Genomic DNA, 20,319 nt, shown 5'->3' on the forward strand with positions numbered 1-20,319 from the left:
GGAAGAACAGCCAGTGCTCTTAACCACCGAGCCATCTCTCCAGCCCAAGCAGCACACACTTTTAATCACAGCACTTGGGAGGCAGAGGCAGGTGGATCTCTGAGTTCTAGGACAGCCAAGACAGAGAAACCATGTCTTGTAAAACAAAACAAAAACGTGCCAACTATAGTGATGAACTCCTTTAATCCCAACTTGGTCTATTTAGCAAGCTCCAGAATAGCCAAAGATCCTGACTCAAAAAAAAAACAAACAAAACATAATCAAAAACCTAAACAAGTCAGGCGGTAGTGGCCCACGCCTTTAATCCCAGCACTCGGGAGGCAGAGCCAGGTGGATCTCTGTGAGTTCGAGGCCGGCCTGGTCTACCCAGTGAGTTCCAGGAAAGGCGCAAAGCTACACAGAGAAACCCTGTCTCGAAAAACCAAAAAAAAAAAAAACTAAACAAACAAGCAAATCCTCCCCCCCCCCCCCAGGAGTTTGGTGGCACACAGCTATCATCCTAGTGCTTAGGAGGGAGAGGCAGAAAGATCAGGCACTGGGGCTGGAGAGATGGCTTCCTTGCTGTCACAGCCCCTGTGACTCCAGTTCTAGGGATCCAGTGCCCTGTTCTGCTCTTCAAGGGCACCAGCATGCATGTGGTGCACATATATACATGCAAGCACTCATACTTACACATAAAATAAAAATAAATAAATCTTTGAGTTTAAAAAAACCTAACAGAAAGATCAGTGGTTCAGGGGCTGGGGGGCTGCTCTGTAAGCCTAAGGGCCTGAGTTCAGATTCCTTCAGCCAGTGTAGAAGCCCCAGGCAGAAATAGGTAAATACCTAAGCTCAATGGCCAGCCAGTCTGATTAGTAAGTGCCAGGTCCAGTGAGAGACCCTTAATAAAAAGAAAAAAAAAAAAAAAAAGGGTGGTGTGACAAGATGCCTAGTTGGCACCTAAGTTGGATTCTTGGGATCCACATGATTGGAGGTGAGAACCCAGCTCCTATAGATTGTCCTTGACCTCCACTCAAGGGACATTTCCCCACATACAGACCCAAAAAATAAATGTCAAAAAATGTAAATATATATAAAATAAGGTGGAGAACAACAGAGTAAGATACCCAACATTGTAGCTAGAGTTTTCCTGCCTGGCCCACAGTCAGGACAAATCTCTCTCACCTGCCAGTCCCATAGCCACTCAGACCCAACCAAGTAAACACAGAGACTTATATTGGTTACAAACTGTGTGGCTGTGGCAGGCTTCTTGCTAACTGTTCTTAGAGCTTAAATTATTCCATTTCCATAAATCTATACCTTGCCACGTGGCTCGTGGCTTACCGGCATCTTCACATGCTGCTTGTCCTGCCTTCCTGTTCTTTCTTTTCTCCTCTCTGTTAGTCCCGCCTATACTTCCTGCCTAGCCACTGGCCAATCAGTATTTTATTTATTGACCAATCAGCAACACATTTGCCATACAGAACATCCCACAGCACAACATGGTACTCTGGCCTCCACACACTTATGTAAACACACACACACACACACACACACACACACACACACACACACACGACAAGAAAGACAGAAGAGGAAGATATATTAGACTTTCAAAGTTATCTTCAGTTACATAATGAATCTAAAGCCAGCCTGAGCTACAAGAGACTTGGCCTCAGTAAACCCAACCCCCCAACCTCCAACCCCTGCCAAATGTGGCAAAACAAAAATAAAAACCGAGCAGGGACTGAATAAGGTTGGCTCTAATTGTGATGGGTTGGGAAAAGGCTGGGGGTGACCAGTCCAATCATGTACAGTAAAATACAATTGAAAGCTTGAATCTGTTATTAGTACCTTCTGTTTGGAATAGCCAGTGCATAGGTGGGAGACACAGTCAATAAATTTGAGCCATGCTTCAATCAGAATGGATCTTTCTCTCTCTCTCTCTCTCTCTCTCTCTCTCTCTCTCTCTCTCTCTCTCTCCCTCTTTCTTGTTTTTCTCTGTGTGGCACATTTAAACTGGGGCCGGTACAGCTGTGTGTACTCAGTAAAGGAAATTCTGCTCTAAATTGCAGGCAGAGTACAGGGAGGCAGGAACTCAGTGACGTGGGTTACTGATTGAAGTGTTATTCACATGGGGTGTAGTGAACCATTTCTCTGATGCCAGCACTTTGGGGTAGAGGCAGATGGGTCTGTGAACTCAAGACCAGCCTGACTTACATTTAAATTCCAGGCCATCTAGTGCTAGATAGTGAGAGCCTGTCTCAAAAACCAAAAATAAGCATTAGTTATAATGTGGACCCCAAAAGCAAGTCAACTGAATACCAGTACTTAACCATTGAAGTGTCTCCAAATGAAGGAAAAGGGATCAACTGGACTTACTGAGTGGATAATTTAAGGAATTCCTACAGTCAATTTTGGCAATATTAAATTATTCTATAAGCACTCACTTTAGAACCTCAGCTCTTCCTACAATACAATCTATTTTGTTATTTCTTTGTTGTTGTTGTTTTGAGACAGAATTTTTCTATATAACAGCTCTGGGTGTCCTGAAACTCACTCTGAGTTCAGAGTGGCCTCGAACTCACAGAGATCCACCTGCCTCTGTCTCCCGAGTGCTGGGATTAAAGGCATGCGCCACCACCGCCCGGCCTTTTTCTTTTTTTAATATTTATTTTGTGTGTGTATGGATGCTTTGTCTGCATGTATATCTGTTTGCCATGTGTGTACCTGATGCTTGTGGAAGTCAGAAGGTGGCATCGGATCCCCTGGAACTAGAGTTACAGGTGGTTGTGAGCAGCTATGTGGATGCTGGGAATTGAACCTTGGTCCTCTGCAAGAGCAGCCAGTGCTCTTAACTGAACCATGTCTCCAGCCCCCCCAAATAAATTCTTAAAATACTTTTTTTGGGGGTCTGGAGAGATGGCTCAATGGTTAAGAGCACTGACTGCTCTTCTAGAACTTTTTTTTTTTTTTTTTTTTTTTTTTTGTCAAGATAGCCCTATCTGGCCGGGCGGTGGTGGCACATGCCTTTAATCCCAGCACTGGGAGGCAGAGCCAGGCGGATCTCTGTGAATTCAAGGTCAGCCTGGGCTACCAAGTGAGTTCCAGGAGAGGCGCAAAGCTACACAGAGAAACCCTGTCTCGAAAAACCAAAAAAAAAAAAAAAAAAAAAAAGATAGTCCTATCTGGAACTTGTGATGTAATCAGACTGGCCTTAGACTCACAGCCTGCCTCTGCCTCTTGCTAGGATTACCACCTAGCCCTGCCGTGTGTGTGTGTGTGTGTGTGTGTGTGTGTGTGTGTGTGTGTGTGTGTGTGTGTGTTGTGACAGGCACAAATTTGTGCCCACAGAGGCTAGAAGATGACCTATTCCCTCATCTAAGATGAACCACCTGATGTTGATGCTGGGAACCTAACCCAGGTCCTCTACAAGAGCAGTACTTCCTCTTAATTGTTAAGTCATCTCTCCAGCCCCAAGATTGCTAACATTTATGATTAGTAGTGTCCTTCAAATGTTACGTAAAAACCTCCAGCCAGGTATGATGACTCAGGCCTGTAATCCTAGCAATTAGGAGGCTAAAACAGGAGCATTCCTGTGAGTTCCAGACCAGTCCCAACTAAAGTTAGTCCATGTCTCAAAACAACAACAAAAAGAATTTACAGTTTGCAGGCTGGATATGGGGGGCACACACGTTTAATACCAACACTCGGGAGGCAGAGGCAGGTGGATTTCTGTTAATTCCAGGCCAGCCTGGTCTATATAATGATTTTCTTTTCTTTTCTTTTTTTTTTTCGGAGACAAGGTTTCTTTGCCTTTCCCAGAACTCACTCGGCAGAGCAGGCTGGCCTCGAACTCACAGAGATCCACCTGCCTCTGCCTCAAGAGTGCTGGGATTAAAGGCTTGGGCCACCACCGCCCGACTATAATGTCTTTCAAGACAGTCAGAGCTACATAGTGAGACCTTTTCTCAACACCCCCTCCCCCACCCCCCAAAAAAGGAATTTACAGTTTTCAAATAATGTCCTCCAAATTTACTCTCTCTTCAAACTCTAAAGTGTCTTTGAAAGGTCAATACTACCTCACAGACTCAGGGTTGGGAAGCACACCCAGGGTCATGAAACCAGTAGGTAGTGAAGGCAAGAGCTCTGAGGCTGGGGGTTAGCTCAGTAGAGCCTGCTACTAGTATACATGAGGTCCTGGATTCAAGACCTAGTACCAGACAACAGCTAAAATATTATCCAGTGAGTCTCCCTGGCAATTTAAAATGCAGTACAAACAGAGACAGGGAGAAGAGGAAAGTTGTCCAAAGACGCCCAGGATTATAGGCACACCCTGCCTGCAAGAACAGCGTTGCTCTGGGCTGAAATCAAAACCAGGCCCTGCTCCTTATTTATTCATTTATAAATGCAATTAATTCTTTTTAGTGGCTCTCTTTCTCTGTGTATGACAGTGTGTGGCGGTCCATGCATACTTGTTTGTGTGTGGAGATCAGAGGACAACTTTGTGGTTCAGTTCTCCTCTGCCACCTTAGTGTGGGTTCCAGGCACTGAACTCAGGTCATCAGGCTTATACAGTGAGCACATTTATCCTCTGAGCCCCCAGGTCCTTCCTGCTGTCAATTCCAGAATCTATGCTCAGTTGCTTTTCTTTTCTCTTCTAGTCTCTCCTTTCTTTTCCTTCTCCTTCCTTCCTTCCTTCCTTCCTTCCTTCCTTCCTTCCTTCCTTCCTTTTTTCCTTTCTTTTTGATACAGAGTTTCTCTGTGTAGCTGTGGCTGTTCTGGAACTCACTCTGTAACCAGACTGGCCTCGAACTCACAGAGATCCACCTGCCTCTGCCTCCCAAGTGCTGGGACTAAAGGTGTGCGCCACCACCGCCCAACTTTCTCTCTTTTTCTTGAAAGGTCTAATGTAGCCCAGGATGGCCTTTAGCTCCTGATCCTCCTTGCCTTCTCCATCTCCAGAGGAGGCTGGTGTTATAGATGTGCACTACCATCCCTGTGTTTCTTTCGTTCAGTTTAGTTTTATTATTTTTAATTGTGGATGTGGGCGTGTGCACACGAATGATGGTGCTTGTGGAGGCCAGAGGCATTGACTCCCCCAGGAGCTGCAGTTACACGCAGTTCAAGCTTTGGGATGTGGGTGCTGGAAGCCAAACTCAGGTCCTTGGCAAAAGCATTGTGTTCCTAACCACTGAGCCATCTCTACAGCCTCCCTTTTTGTTTCTTTGTTCAGGTTATCGCCATTGCTTCCTTTTCAGTTGCTACAGGCTTTTTGTTTGTTTGTTTGTTTGTTTGTTTGTTGTTTTGGTTTTTGGGGTTTTGGGTTTTTTTTTTTTTTTTTTTGAGACAGGGTTTCTCTGTGTAGCTTTGGAATCTTTCCTGGAACTCACTCTGTAGACCAGGCTGGCCTCAAACTCACAGAGATCCACCTGCCTCTGCCTCCCAAGTGCTGGGATTAAAGGTGTGCGCCACCATTACCCAGCTCTATCTATCTATCTATCTATCTATCTATCTATCTATCTATCTATCTATCTATCTATCTATTTGAGAAAAGGTCTCACTATGTAGCTCTGAATGCCATGGAACTATGTACCAGGCTGGCCTGGAACTCAGAGATCTGTCTGCCTCTCGGTAGTGCTGGGATTAAAGGAGTGTATCACCACACCCAGCTTCTACAAGCTTTGAAGAAGGTTCTTCAGAGCATGGAGACCTTGACCCTTGGGGATCAATTGATCCCAGAGCCTCAGATCCTGGAGAGCATTGTCTAGACCCTGCGCAAGTACAGGAGCCCTGTCTGCAAGTTCAAGTTCACAGCCCAAAGCTTAGCCACATCCTAACCCTGGTAAGGGACCTCATCAGACTCTCAGCTCTTTATTGTAAAAGTGGCCTGAAAAGTCAGCTTTCTTTCCAAGACAGGAAGGACAGTCAAGCAAGGAGGCCTCTTCACTCTTGTGCAGTGCATTAGTTGACTAGAGCTGACATAACAAATTATCACGAATTTGGTGATCTACCACAGGGGAAGTTTATTCCCTCATAGCTCTGCATTTGCCGGGAACTGAACCCAAGGCCTTGAGGCTGCTAGGCAAGTGCTTTGTCACCCAGGTACATCCCCATTCACTCACTCATAGATTTGGAGACCAGAAGTCCAAAACTGAAGCTGTCAACAGTGTTGGCTGACTATGGAGGCAACCAGGAGAGAACCCACACCAGGAAGCATTTCTAGTTTCTAGTGTCCACCAGCAACTCTTGGTGGGTCTTCTATGGTACCTCTATTTAGTTTGTCTCTTAAATTACATTTTCATTTATTCTATGTGATTGTGTGGTGTGTGTGTGTGTGTGTGTGTGTGTGTGTGTGTGTGTGTATGTAGAAATAAAAGGACAACTTTGTGGAGTCAGTTCTTTCCTTTCACCACGTGGGTTCTGGGGATCAAATTTGGGCCAGAAGCATGTAGCTTTACTCACAGAACCATCTCATCAGCCCCTTGGTTTTTTTTCTTTCTTCTTCTTCTTTTTTTTCTCTTTCAAGACAGGGTTTCTCTGTGTAGTTTTGGTGCCTGTCCTGGATCTCGCTCTGTAGACCAGGCTGGCTTCAAACTCACAGAGATCCGCTTGGTGTGCGCCACCAACACCCGGCCATCCTCTTGTTTTTTGTTTTGTTTTGTTTTGTTTTTTTTTTTCAAGACAGGAAAGCTTTGCGCCTTTCCTGGATCTCGCTCTGTAGACCATGTTGGCCTCAAACTCACAGAGATCCGCCTGGCTCTGCCTCCCTAGTGCTGGGATTAAAGGTGTGCGCCATCACCGCTCGGCTCCCCTTGTTTTTTAAGACAGGGTCTTACCCTGTAGCCCAGGATGGCCTAGAACTCATAATATAGTCCAAGATGGCCTGGGACTCACAACCATCCTCTTTCCTTGGCTTTCCAAGTGCTGGGATTAGACCATCAGTCCAGTCTCTGCCTGCATCTTCATACAGTTTCCTTTGGATTTCCTCCTCTCCAGCTTTATAAAGATGTTCATTATTGGATTTAGGGCTCACCTTAATACAGGATAATCTCCTTTTTAGATCCTTAATCACCTCTTCAAGGACACTTATTTTAAATAAGATCACACACATTCTGAGGTTTGGAAATCACAACCTCTACAAGAAGGTTCTGGTGACTTTTTTTTTTTTTTTGGTGGTGCATACCCCCTAATGGTGTTATCCCCACCAAGCACATACTCAACCACTGAACTGTCTCCCCACCATGTAGGTTTCAGTTTGATGGTGGAAACCTACCCCATTCTTGTAGACTCCCTGAATTTTGGCATAGAAAAATCACCCCTACTTGTAAAAGTCCCTTTAGCTAGGTAAAGCAAAACATACCTGCAACTCCAGTACTTGTGGGGCCGAGGCAGGAGAATCTTGAATTCTCTTGCAGACAAAATACCATACATGTAATAGAAAAAAATTAAAAAGAAAACAGAAGAGAGAAGGGGAATAGACGGAGAATAGATGAAAGGGGAGGGAGGGAGGGAGGGAGGGAGGGAGGGAGAGTTGAATAGGTAGCTTAGTTAGTGCTTCAAGTATATGGTTCAGTCCCAGCACAATACGTGACCAGGCACAGTGGTGTACACCTGTAATCACAGCACTTGAGACATGGAGCAGGGCTATAACAAGCTCTAGGTCATTCTTGGCTGTCTGGCAAGCTCCAGGCCAGCCTGGGCTACGTGAGAACCTGTTGGGGGGGGGGGGGGCAGAAGGGGAGCTGGAGAGATGGCTAAGCAGTTAAGGGCACTGGCTGCTCTTCCAGAGGACCCAAGTTCAATTCCCTACAACCACATGGCAGCTCACAACTGTCTGTAGCTCCTGTTCCAGGGGATCTGACACCCTCATATAGACATACATGCAGACAAAACACTAATGTACATAAAATAAAAATAAATTATTAAGGAGAGAGAGAGAATATTTACTTACTTTACAATTGGTTTTTGCTGGGTATGATGGCCTTCACCCATAATATTAGTGTTTGGAAAATAGAGACAGAAGGATAAGGAGTTTGAGGCTAGCTTGAGGTGTGTATAAGCCCCTATCGCAAAAAAAAAAAAAAAAAAAAAAAAAAAAAAAAAAAAAAAAAAAAAAAAGCATCAGCAAGATGGAGCAAGATTACTCTGTGAACAGAAGAGCTTATCATTGAAGCTGGCAACTTGAGTTAGATCTCTGGGACCCTCATAGTAGAAGGAAGGTTGCCATTTTACTGTCGTAAGGGGTCTCTCTGTCTCTGTCTCTCTCTGTCTCTCTCTCTCTCACACACACACACAGTGTTAAAAGACCAAAAAGATATTTAGGGAGATAGATAGAGAGCTTGTGTGGCATACATGAAGCCGGGCTTTGAGCTCTAGCATATCATAAACTGGATGTGGTGTGGTGTGGTGTGGTGTGGTGTGGTGTGGTGTCTCCCACACCCAGCATTAGGAGGTGGGAGCCAGAGGACCAGAGACCGACTGTCATCCTCCGTTTCATAGTGAGCTCAAGGCTGGCCTGGATTACATAAAACACTGTCTCAAAAAGAAAACAAAAACAAAACATAGCTGGGTGGTGGTGCTACATTAATCCCAGCACTCAGGAGGCAGAGGCAGGGGGATCTCTGTGAGTTCGAGGCCAGCCTGGTCTACAGAGGGAGTTCCAGGACAACCAGGGCTACACAGAGAAACCTTGTTTCTAAAAACCAAAATAAATGAAGGAAGGAAGAAAGAAAGAAGAAAAGAAAAACCAAATAAATAAAGTACAACTTTCATAGGAGAGAAGCCACAGATTGAGGCAGCTAGGGGGCTTGGAATTCACTCTGTCGTTGAGGCTGATCCAAACTGCAGGTGATTGTCCCGTTTCCCTCCTCAGTCCTGGGATTGGATGTGTGCTGCCACCTGACTTCATGTCCTGGTTTCCTGCCTCCTGGCTGTCTAGTTCCAGCTGCTCCCCTGGATGCCTTCTTATCTATCTACTCTTTCAAAGCAGCAAAGCCCATACTGTATCTTTCCTTCTACATTTATAGGAGACTTACACAATAGGAAACTTCCCAGGGTCTGAGCAGTGGGTTAGAGGTGGGCGTGTTTACTGATGTGGGCGTGGTTACTGATGTGGGCGTGGTTACTGATGTGTCCATCTCCAACCTCTAGAGTTCCCCCTCTTAGGGGGCTGAGAACAGCGAGCCACCAGCAGCGGTGAGCAGTTGCTTGATTTCCCAAAGAACGGCCCTTAGTAAAGTCCAGGTCATTGTCCCAGCTTTGGCCCAGGGCCTGGCCTGGAGACGGACGCTGGGTCCCAACAGCTTCTCCTCAGTCTCGTTCCTCACTGTGACTCTCAGAACCTTACTCTAGACTTCCCAGCTCCCAGCATTAGGGTCTGCCCACCTCTTTTAGGAAGACCCACCTCTCAAATCTGAAGTTCCAGGCTGTTCCTAGAACTTTACCAGGGCTGTTAGAAATGGGGAGAGTGTAGCCGGACGGTGGTGGCGCACGCCTTTAATCCCAGCACTCGGGAGGCAAAGCCAGGCGGATCTCTGTGAGTTCGAGGCCAGCCTGGTCTCCAAAGCGAGTTCCAGGAAAGGCGCAAAGCTACACAAGAGAAACCCTGTCTCAAAAAACCAAAAAAAAAAAAAAAAAAAAAAAAAGAAAGAAATGGGGAGAGTGCTCATCTTCCCACTTCTCAGAACAAAACAGAAATGACACATCTTCAGAAGACTACATATCAAGCCAGCATGTTGTCCTGGGATACAAAAGGCTGCAAACTGCAGATGCCTGAGAATCCTCTGGAACCTATGAAGGGGACAGTGTGCTCTGGCCGAACCATGGAGAGCCATAGATGAGCCATCTTCCCCTCATTATTTCTTTCCTTTGAGACAGGGTCTCACATAGCCCAGGCTGACCTTGATCTTGCTATGTAACTGAGGATTGCCCTAAATCCTGATCCTCTTGCCTCTACCTCCAAATTTCTGTAATTACCACCATGGTATTACCACCTCCCAAGGTTCTTCGTTGGTTCTTTTTTCAGAAGTAGGTCCACCTCCATTTCACATTTTGTGTATGAAAGTGAGACTATATTAATTTTAAACACAAAGTCGGACATTCTTGTATTTTAAATTCATATAGGCCAGGAGGTGGTGGCGCTGTCCCAAGAAACAAACAAAAATTCATAGAAAATGTGACCTTACTCTGACCTCTTTGGAAACAACTGTATGGTCAACTCCCCGGTTTCAATACCAAAGAGAATGCTGGTGGCCCAGGGTCCTTTTCCTCTGGGTTCACCTCCGGGTTCAATTCCAGGACCCTTCCCTCTTGCCATGACTCAACTTCCTGAGTCTTCTTCTGACATCTTCTCTTTCTTCTTTTCTCTTGGCCTATAGAACCTTGATTTTGCTACCTCTTTTAAAGGCTTCCTTGGTTGAGAAATCCCTGCTTGTGCACATTTGATGAGTGAAGCTGCAGTGACATGGAAGTCCAGCAGGGGGAGCCAGTGCCTAAGAAGAAGATGCTAAAGCCCCACATGGAGGTTCCCTCCTGAAGAGGCTGGAGTCCTGCTCCTTCTCCAGAGGCTGAGCCTGAATGACCCTAACTAAGTTTGAAGCCAACTTGGACTATATAGTGAGTTCCAGGCCAGCCTGAGCTACAAAGCACGAGATGGCCCAGTGGCTAAGAATGTTGCTGTTCTTGTAGAGAATTTGAGTTGCATGTCTGGAAGCTCACAATCGATTATAGCTCCAGCTCCAGAGAATCCCAATCCCTCCTCTGGCCTCTGAGGACATTTGAATACATGTGACACACACACACACACACACACACACACAAACACACACACACACAATAACAATCATCATCATCATCATCATCATCATCATCATCTTAAGATAGCCACTAAAAGAAAGAAAAGGAGGGGGGGAAGTCTTGGGATTGGAGAGATAACTCCTCAGATATGAGCTTCCTACAGAGGTCCTGGGTTCAATTCCCAGAACCCGTGTTGGCTGGGTCATAACCTCCTGTAACTCCAGTTCCCAGGAATCTGATTCCCTCATCTGAACTCAGAAGGCATCAGACACATGGTGCACATACATACATGCAGGTCAAATACTCATACATATAAAATAAAAAGAAATAAATATTTGAAAAAGACAAAACACCAGGAATTGGATTGGGGAATGGCTTATCAGGTAAGGTCCCTGCTACCAAGCCTGATGATCTGAGTTGGAGTCCCAGAACCCACATCCTGGAAGGAGAGCATCGACTTTGGCAGATTGTCCAAGCTGTTCTCTGACTCCATACCCTCGTCTGGGTGCCCCCACACAAACGTGCACAAATAAATAAACGTTAAAAAGAAACCCACAAAAATAAAATCAAAACAAAGCAAAAAACTCCAGAACACAAGTCAGGCTCAGACCTGAAACTCTAGCATTTACCAGGCAGAGGCAGGAAGGTCACTAGTTCAAGGCCAGTCTGAGATACAAAGTTTGAGGCTGACCGTGGTACTTGAGACACTGTCTCAATAAGCCAGATACAGGGTGTGGTGGAGCACTCCTACAGCCCTAGAGGCAGGAGGATCAGAAGGTCATCCTCGTCTTCATAGCAAGATCTATCTGGAAGGGGAAAGGAGAGAGAACCAGCAAACAATTAAATAAAAAAAGAGCCTGGGGGGAGCCACTCAAGACTTTTTGGTTCCCCCACCTCCCCACCATCCCTCCCCCACAGTAAGTATGACAAGTATTCAAACTTGGGGTGGTTGCATAGAGCTGAGAGTCTAGAGTTGTGCACCCCATCCCCACGCCCCTCCCCGCCAGCCTCTACTTTCCCTTTCTTCCTGACCACTTAGGTCAGTAGGAAACAAACTCTAGTGCATCTTCACACTGCAGAATATTTGAGGACTGGTTATCTCATGGCCCACACTGAATACACGGGGGGATCAATCTTTCCACACTCTGGAGCTCAACCTACAGCTCCCACTCACAGATGCACATCTGTCCTGACTGTCCACTGACTCAGGCTTTCCTGTCTTCTCTTCTGGCTTGGGGACTTGAAGCCCTGAGTAGTGCTAATATGTACGACCATTTCCTTTATCCCCCATCCCCCAAGATGCTTCTGGCTTAGCTGCTGCGCTGGCCCTACACTGCCCAGATCGTCTATTCCTTCCTTTAGGCTGACCTGTATTTTTGTCTAGATCAATCAGTCTGTCAGTCTGGCCTGTGGAGAAATGGGAAGAAGGCCCTTTCCACCTGTTAGCTCCTGCATCCAATGATGAGGTTACAGAATTACAGATAACCGTGGTGTCAGCCTCCAAGAAACTTGAGTACTAATTAGGGAGACAAACAAACAACTGGAACATCAAAGAAGAAAGGCTGGAGAGAAGACTGGGAAGAAGGAGGCGGGGCCAGACTTGAAGGAAGATGGTATCTGTCAAGACTTTGGCTTTCACATTGATTAAAGCAACAGGTGTGACTCCATCAGATTTTTTTTTTTTTAACATTCTGGGAGATCAAGATTACCCAGGTGTGGTGGTTCACACCTTTAACCCCTAAACTCAGGAGGCAGAGGTAGACAGACCTCTGTGAGTTTGAGGCCAGCCTGGTCTATAGGGTGAGTTCCAGGACAGCCAGGGCTATGTAGAGAGACCCCATTTCAAACAAACAAACCAACAAGATGAGGTGTAAGGAAACAGAGCTACCAGCTGCAATGACAGGTGGCCATGCCTGTGTCTTGGTTACTTTTATATTGCTGTGATAAGACACCATGACCATGAAAGCATTTAATTTGGGGCCGATCATTCCACAGGGTTAGAGTCAATCACCATCAAATCGGGGAGCGTGGCGACAGGCAGGCAGGCGTGGCGCTGGAGCAGTGGCTGAGAGCTTACATCCTGATTCCCAAGCACTTGGTCACTGCTCTGAGGGTGCTCTCACATACTCCACTAAAATATAGTGGACGTTCACACCCCTGGAATGTTCTCCAGGGTCTTGAAATGCAGCTTGGGATGGCTTGCACCGTTCACATTGGAGGGTGAATTTAACCCAAGCATCCAGTCTGTAAAAGCAGGTAAGAATTCTCAGCTAAGTCTGCCTGCTACCCTCACAGGAAGCTACATGCATAGAAACCTTACTAGCCCTGAGGGACTTCCTCAAGTCATACAACTCTAAGGAAAAATTTGGCTCTCTTTCCGTGTGTTCCCTAGAGCCACCAAGTATAATCCCTTCTTTCTTAGGCACAGAAGGAGGCCCAAACCAAATCTCAAGGACTGTGAAGACTTTAACTCAATAGGATCATGAGCAGGGAGCAGCTTCCCACTGAGGAGACATAATGGGCCCAGCTCAAGACCAAGAGGAGGAACCCTTGCCAGACTAGGAAAGATCTGGTATGGAAAATGAGGGAACTGTTCCTAGCCCTAGGTCTCCGGAAGGAAAAACAGAAAGTCCAGCAGCTTGACTCCAGGGTCTGGTGGATAGCCTGGCTGTCAGGTCAGGACAAGAGCCAGCCAAACCTTGGATGAGACCAAAGTGTTATCCTAAGACTGTACCGAGGCTGAGAAACTCTCTCCAAGCTGGCTATGCACATGAGTTGCCCTGTGATCTCCGTGAGACTGGGGAGCTAATATCAACCAATGGAGAAGCTCTGAGGAACTGTCCTTAGACCATTATGATCCTAAGTCTAATTTAATCCTAGGCTGAGGCTGAATAGGATCAAAGCTGAGTGACAGTTTTTGTTTTATTTTTTGCTTTTTCAAGACATGGTCTTTCTGTGTAGCCCTGGTTGTCCTGGAACTCACTCTGTAGACCAGGCTGGCCTGGGACTTGTAGAGATCCACCTACCTCTGCCTCCTGAGTGCTGGGATTAAAGGCATGAGACATCACCGCCTGGTGAGTGACAGTTCCTACCCTCCTGGGCAAGGAGTAGTTGGCACCTGGGATGATGCGTAGCATCAGGGTCCTAACTAAGCCACAAGCAGGGAGGGAGGCCACTTGGGTGGAAGTGGGCAGAAAGTACAATGTCTTCAGAGGGGTCCAGAAAAACAAGAACTTGGCTGCTTCTGCTCCTGTCTCTTAGCTTAGGGAGTGAGTAGAGGTGTGAGGCCCTCTGAAGAGGCCTGCTCTGTGACTCATCACTGGTAGTTCACCTGTCTGTAGAAACCAGGGAGCAGTAAGCATGGGCTCAGGGCCCACCACAGCTCCTACTCGGGCAGAAGAGACCTAGGAAAAGAAAGCTGTAGCTCCATGGAATTCTCTCCTTGCAGCAACAGAGAAAGCCAGCACTGGATGAGGATCATGAGCAGGCCCAGATAGGCAGGAGCCACTGGGCTATATAATGAGATGGTTCGTGTGTTAAAGCCTCTAGGTTCTAGCTATTTAATCTTCCTGGACAGCTGTTTCTTCCATCTAGAAAATGGAGATAACATTGATATTTTCCCAGTGGGGTTATGAGACGCATTAGACGAGGTTTCTATAAAGATCCACGGTTACCTGGCACATAGGAAATGTTAATGACTGTTGTTTTCATGACCAGAAGTGGCTGCTTTATGAAAGAGATCCAGATTCGACCATTCCCTCTATAAGCCGCAACTCTTAGCTGTTCAAATAATACAAAGAACTGTGAATATATTTGGTATTTGCATATATTTTAAAAATTCTTCCACAACAGACAGTATTGCACACGAGAATTCCACTTCTGCCCTCTCCAACCCTCGGCACCATTCCCCATCCCTGTGGTCTACAAACGACCTCCCAGGTCAGCTGCACAGAGCCCCTGTCCAGATGGTGCCCATGCTTCGGGTCCTGGGTGCTCCGATGCCTGCAGAGTAGCAACAGGTCCACGAGGTGGGGTAGGGGGTGGAGTGCCCGGATCCCATAGGATGTCCTCGTATTTGCTTTGAACTGGGCCAGAGGGCCGTCCTTGAGCCCCAGTCTGTTCTAGGAGGGCTCTGACCAAGCCCACCGTGAGAGGGGGCTCTGCCCCAGGCTCAGGGAAAGGGTTGGAGGTTCCCACATCATCTGGGAGATGTGTCCTCAGTAAGAGCAGGAGCTCATCGGGAGCCACGTCTGGTGGGCACAGGCGGCAAAGGAGAGGGAGGTGAGCGTCGAGGCGGCGGTGCTGGGCGAACTCCGCCAGCAGGAGCTTAAAGATCTCACTTCGAAGCAGGGGGCTGGAGGCGTCAAGGGCCAGGCCGGCCTCCAGGGCCCTTTCCCACTGTTCCTTCTCTATTAACTGCCTCACAGCGTGCAGCACAGCCTTGGGCCGCCCACTGCCCAGGAGCAGCTCTAGTTCCAGGGCCTCGGGTCTCTTCCCTTCCTCACCCAGCACCGCTAGGGCCCGCCGATAAAGGGGCAGACTGGGGCCCTCAGCCCCCCAGCCTGGCCCACCCTGCTGCTGTGCCAGTTCCACAAACGGGGGAAGCCACTGGGGCTCCAGCTGGCATAGACACCGACACAGGAGTTCAAAGGGAGGCAGTATTCCATTGGGGTGCTCCTTCCCAGCTGCTGGACCCCTCAGGACCTTCTTCCATACATCGGGGGGTGCTTGGGACCTCAGCCTGCCAGTCCTATCCGGCTGGAGCTGCAGGGCCTGGAGGGTGGCACTCCAGGCTGCTGCAGGAAGGGCTTGGAAAATGGTGTTGAATTGGGCCAGCTGGTCCCCGGTCAACTGGGTCCTCAGCAGGCGCGCCACCTCGTGCTCTGCTAACTCAGTCCAGCCAGCCTCCTCCTCGTCCCCCGCCACCAGCTGGGCCTTGAGGCGCTCTAAACCCCGGTAATCGCGAAGCTCGGCCCTCAGCATCGCCAACAGTGTAGATGGGGGCAGGTGGCCCTGAAGGATGGAGGCCAAGGCCTGAGGCGCCCGAAATGTGCTGTTGTGTCTCAGTTCTTCTGGGGTAAGCTGGGTACCTCGCAGGCTCCGTCGCTGGTAGTAGCCACAGGCCTCCTCAAACACTATATCCTTGTCTGAGGGTAGCTCCAGGCCTTGGGGAGCTTCCCAGCCCACACAAAAGAGCCCCAAGGCTGAAAGCAAACAGAGAGCTCCCCGGGCCTCCAACTCTTCCTCATTCTTCATGCCAGGGGCTGGAGGTTCCAGCAGATGTACTCGGTCTGTACTCAGGACCTTCCTTTCCAACAGCTGCCCACTGCTCATGTCCAGTAGTTCCAACGTGGAGCCCAGGACACAGGCTAACGTGCCATGAAATGTTCCCAGGGCTGCAGACCCCTCTGGGCCTACAGGGGCCTCCTGTAGGGTTCCCACAGTTCGAGTCCCACCATGGCACTGCACTAGGCTCACCTTGCCTTTGAAGTCAAGCAACAATAAGCCATGGGAAGATGGAGCCCAGGTGTGGACAGCCAATGGCTCCCTGGGGGACAGGAACCCAGGAAGGCCTCGCAGCAGGGTCCGAAAGTCCCAGGTATCTCCTTGTCTGGGATTCAGGCTTTTACTGTAAGAAAGACCAAGAGATGGGGCGGCAGCTATCACCTTGCCCTTGCTCGGGCTCCAGATGAGCAGAACATGGGCCACACCAGGCCAAGTGGTGGTAGTGGGCACCAGGAAGAGGTCCTTGCGGGAGGCTATCAGTCCCAAAGGGGGGCAGTGGTGCAGCAGGATGTGTGTGCGGCCTAGCTTGGTGCCAGCCTCCCCGCTGGTCTCCAGGGTCTTGACGCACACACAGTGGCTGAAAGCCATTGAAAGCTGCTCTGGTGGGTCCTCAACGCCAAGCTGACGCTCCTCACACCAAACTAGGCGGCCTCGAGATGCTGCCACGGCCACCAAGCGGGCTCCACCATCCGGACACAACTCAGTGCTCTGGAGGAGCTTCCAGCCAGGCTCCATCCCCGCGCCCCACACCTCTGCTAGGCCACTCTGCCACACCAAGATCAGCGCGGGTCGCGCCAGCCACGGAACGAAGAAGGCGTCCAGCGGCGAGGGGTGGCCCTCCGGCCAGGCACGCTCGAGCGCCAGGCCCGGCCCACGCACAGCCACGAGAAGTTGCGGGGCAGGCGACCCGGGGGGTCTTAACAGCAGCAGGTGGCGGCCATCCGGGCTGCAGCGGACTAGGACATCTGGGTCCCCGGCCAACAACTCCCGGAGGCGGGCGGCGCCGGTAAAGTTGCTCAAATCCGAAAGTAGGCGCAGAGTTCCTGCACGCTTCATGATGCCTCCGGCGCAGGAGCTCCCCAAGGCCTGATCGCCCGCTGGGGCGAGGCCCGGCCCGCTAGTCCGTGGTGCCGGGGGGAGTGCACTTCCGTCCCTGGTGGATGAGGTGAGCCGAACCCTGGCCCGAGTGTCGACTCCGCCCTGCCCCGCCCCGCCCCGCCAGGCTGGTCTGGATCGCCCCGGGGCACGCCTCGTTAGCGCCGCACGCCGTGGGCGGAGCTTCGGGAAGCTCGTCGGGGGAGGAGCCTCCGCAGCACCCAAGGGTCTCAGACCTCGGACCTCCGGAGTCCTAGGCACTGAGAGGGACTCGGAAAGCGTCCCTTCTTTCCAGACCTCGCCCTTTCACCCGTAACTTATCCGTCCATCAGTCTGGAGTACTGACACTGTGTCATCCCCGAGCAAAATAGAAAAACCTCAGCCTGGAAATTTAGTGGAGAACAGTAAGGTTAATGCTTCACTCACTGTGTGGTCCAGGCTGGCCTCGAACTCACAAGAGATCCGCCTGGCTCTGCCTCTCGAGTGCTGGGATTAAAGGCGTGCGCCACCCCACCCCTGGTCTTTATACATATTTTTAAAATTTTAAGTTAGCACACAAGGTAATGAATTTCATTGTTATAGCGTCCCCTTCCTTCATATGCTTTTTCTTGTGTGCACCTGTGGAGGCCAGAGGTCAGCCTCAGTATCTTTCCTCAGAAGCCATCTGTCCACATTGTTTTGAGACCGCTCCATTCACAAGGACCTCTCACCGGTTAGGTTGAGCCAGCCGGCCAATGAGCTCCAAGGAGCGTCCTGCCTCTGCCTCCCACCTTGAGATTACAGGCTCAAGTCAGTATATTAAGACCTGGGGTAGAACGAGGGTTTTCATGCTTTTTTTTTTCTTTTTTCTTTTCTGTTTTTTAGACAGGGTTTCTCCGTGTATCCCTGGCTAGCCTAGATCTCACTATCTAGACCAGGCTGGCCTCGAACTCAGAGATCTGCCTGACTCTGCCTCCTGAGCCCCAGGATTAATGGCGTGCGTCACCTCCTGGTGGTTTCCATGCATTTGTGGTACACATTTTATTGATGGAGCCACCACTACACTTCCTGATTATGGCATTCTCATACATATCTTTATACTTTCTTCCTGGGCATTCCTTTCCTCATCAAATTTTTTTTTCTTTTGGTTTTTCGAGACAGAGTTTCTCTGTGTACCCCTGGCTGTCCTGGAACTTACTCTGTGGACCAGGCTGGTCTTGAACTCATAGATATTCACCTGACTCTGTCTCTTGAGTGCTGGGATCAAAGGTGTGTGCCATCACCACCCAGGCCTCATCTCATATATATTTTTTGGTTTTTCGAGACAGGGTTTCTCTGTGTAGCTTTGTGCCTTTCCTGGAACTCGCTTTGTAGACCAGGCTGGCCTCGAACTCACAGAGATCCGCCTGGCTCTGCCTTCCAGTGCTGGGATTAAAGGCGTGCGCCACCACCGCCCGGCCCTCATTATATTTTTTAATTAAATTTATTGTATGTGTGTGTGTGTGTGTGTGAGTGTGAGTGTATGCTGCAACACCCACTTGGAGGTCAGAGAACAGCTTTAAGAGTTGGTTATTTCCTTCTACCACGATTGGTCCTTTGTGGTTTGAATTAGAATGGCCCTCATAGGCTCATATATTTGAATGCTTAGTCATTAGTGAGTGGCACTGTTTGAGAAGGATTAGAAGGATTAGGAGGTGTGGCCTTGTTGGAGGAAGTATGTCACTGGTGGTGGGCTTCAAGATGTCAAAACCCACGCCTGGCCCAGCCTCTCACTCTCTGCCATGATGATGGACTGTGAAACTGTGAGCAAGCCCCCATTTAAATGTTTTCTTTTATCACAGTTGCTGTGGTCGTGGTGTCTCTTCACAGCAATAGAATAGTGACTAAGACAAGACCCAAGACTCAAACTCAGGTGTTAGGACACAGTCCATGAATGAAGCTGTGTGAGGAGATTTCTGAGACCTTGTGAGAAAACTCTAAGTAAACAAGAGTCTTGTAACCTCTGTTCCTCTATGACCTGGGTTGTTCTTGGATTATGTATCAGATAGGAGTGAATTTTTATTCATTACAGCTGGCTATTGTTACTTGTTTACATGTCTCTACGCAAGCAGCTTGTCCTTGTGATTTTATACTTCACTCAGGTGACTCTTCTTAACCCTCAGGGTGTAAACTGTCTGATGCTCTGAATAAAGCTGGCTATTGCATGAGACTTTAGGCCGCCTCATTTTTAGGTCCCACTCTCCAAAGTCTGCCCTTCCATCTAGAGTGGTAAACGCTCAGGTTCATCAGCATTACTGAAAGTCCTACCGAGTCATCTACTCAGCTCTTTATTACTACCTTTTGGGACAAATTCTCACTCTGGCCGGGCAGTGGTGGCACACACCTTTAATCTTAGCACTCAGGAGTCAGAGGCAGGTGGATCTCTGTGAGTTTGAGGCCAGCCTGGTCTGGTCTACAGAGTGAAATGCAGGACAGGCACCAAAACTACACAGAGAAACCCTGTCTCAAACCCCCCTCCAAAAAAAAAAAAAACAAAAAACCCAACCAACCAACCAAAAAACCACAACCCCCCCCCCCAAAAAAAAAAACCCACAAAAAAAACCACAAAAGAATTGGGGACATTTTTTTTTCTTAATTTTTAGTTTGGGGGTTTGAAGAGATGATTAAGCCATTAAGAGCACTTTCTGCTTTTCAAGGGTCCTGAGTTTGGTTCCTAGTACTCCCATCAGGCAACTTACAACTGCCTGCAACTCCAGTTATAGGAAATCAGACACTCTCTTTATGCCTCTATAGGCAGCCAGATGACACATATAAAAATAGAAATTAAAATCTTAAAGATTTATTTTAGTGTGTGTGTGTAGCTGCTCAACTAGGCCAGTAGAGGACATTGTTGCAGAATATTCCTTTATACTGTGTGAAAATGTGTCACTGTGATTGGTTTAATAAAGAGCTGAATGGCCAATAGCTAGACAGGAAGAGGCTAGGCGGGACTTCTGGGGACAGAGAGATCTTGGAGAAGAAGTTGCAGGAGGAGAGGTAAAAGCCACAAGCCACGTGACAGCAGGTAGATTAATAGAATTGGGTTAATGTAAGTTATAAGAGCTAGTTAGAAACAAGCCAAAGCTAAGGCCGAGCTTTCATAACTAATAATAAGTCTCTGTGTCATGATTTGGGGGCTGGTGG

The 20,319-nt window shown here is 48.4% G+C and overlaps 1 protein-coding gene across 1 annotated transcript; it reads right to left on the bottom strand.

Annotated features, from left to right (window-relative positions):
* Positions 1-14,584: 14,584 nt before the first annotated feature.
* Hps6 (HPS6 biogenesis of lysosomal organelles complex 2 subunit 3) lies at positions 14,585-17,227 on the bottom strand. Its single transcript, XM_059246281.1, has one exon. The coding sequence runs from the start codon at positions 17,116-17,118 to the stop codon at positions 14,698-14,700; it is 2,421 nt and encodes an 806-aa protein (XP_059102264.1). The 5' UTR covers positions 17,119-17,227; the 3' UTR covers positions 14,585-14,697.
* Between the last annotated feature and the right edge of the window lie 3,092 nt (positions 17,228-20,319).

This window comes from Peromyscus eremicus, chromosome 1 (genome assembly GCF_949786415.1).
Source record: "Peromyscus eremicus chromosome 1, PerEre_H2_v1, whole genome shotgun sequence".
NCBI classification, from domain to species: Eukaryota; Metazoa; Chordata; class Mammalia; order Rodentia; family Cricetidae; genus Peromyscus; species Peromyscus eremicus.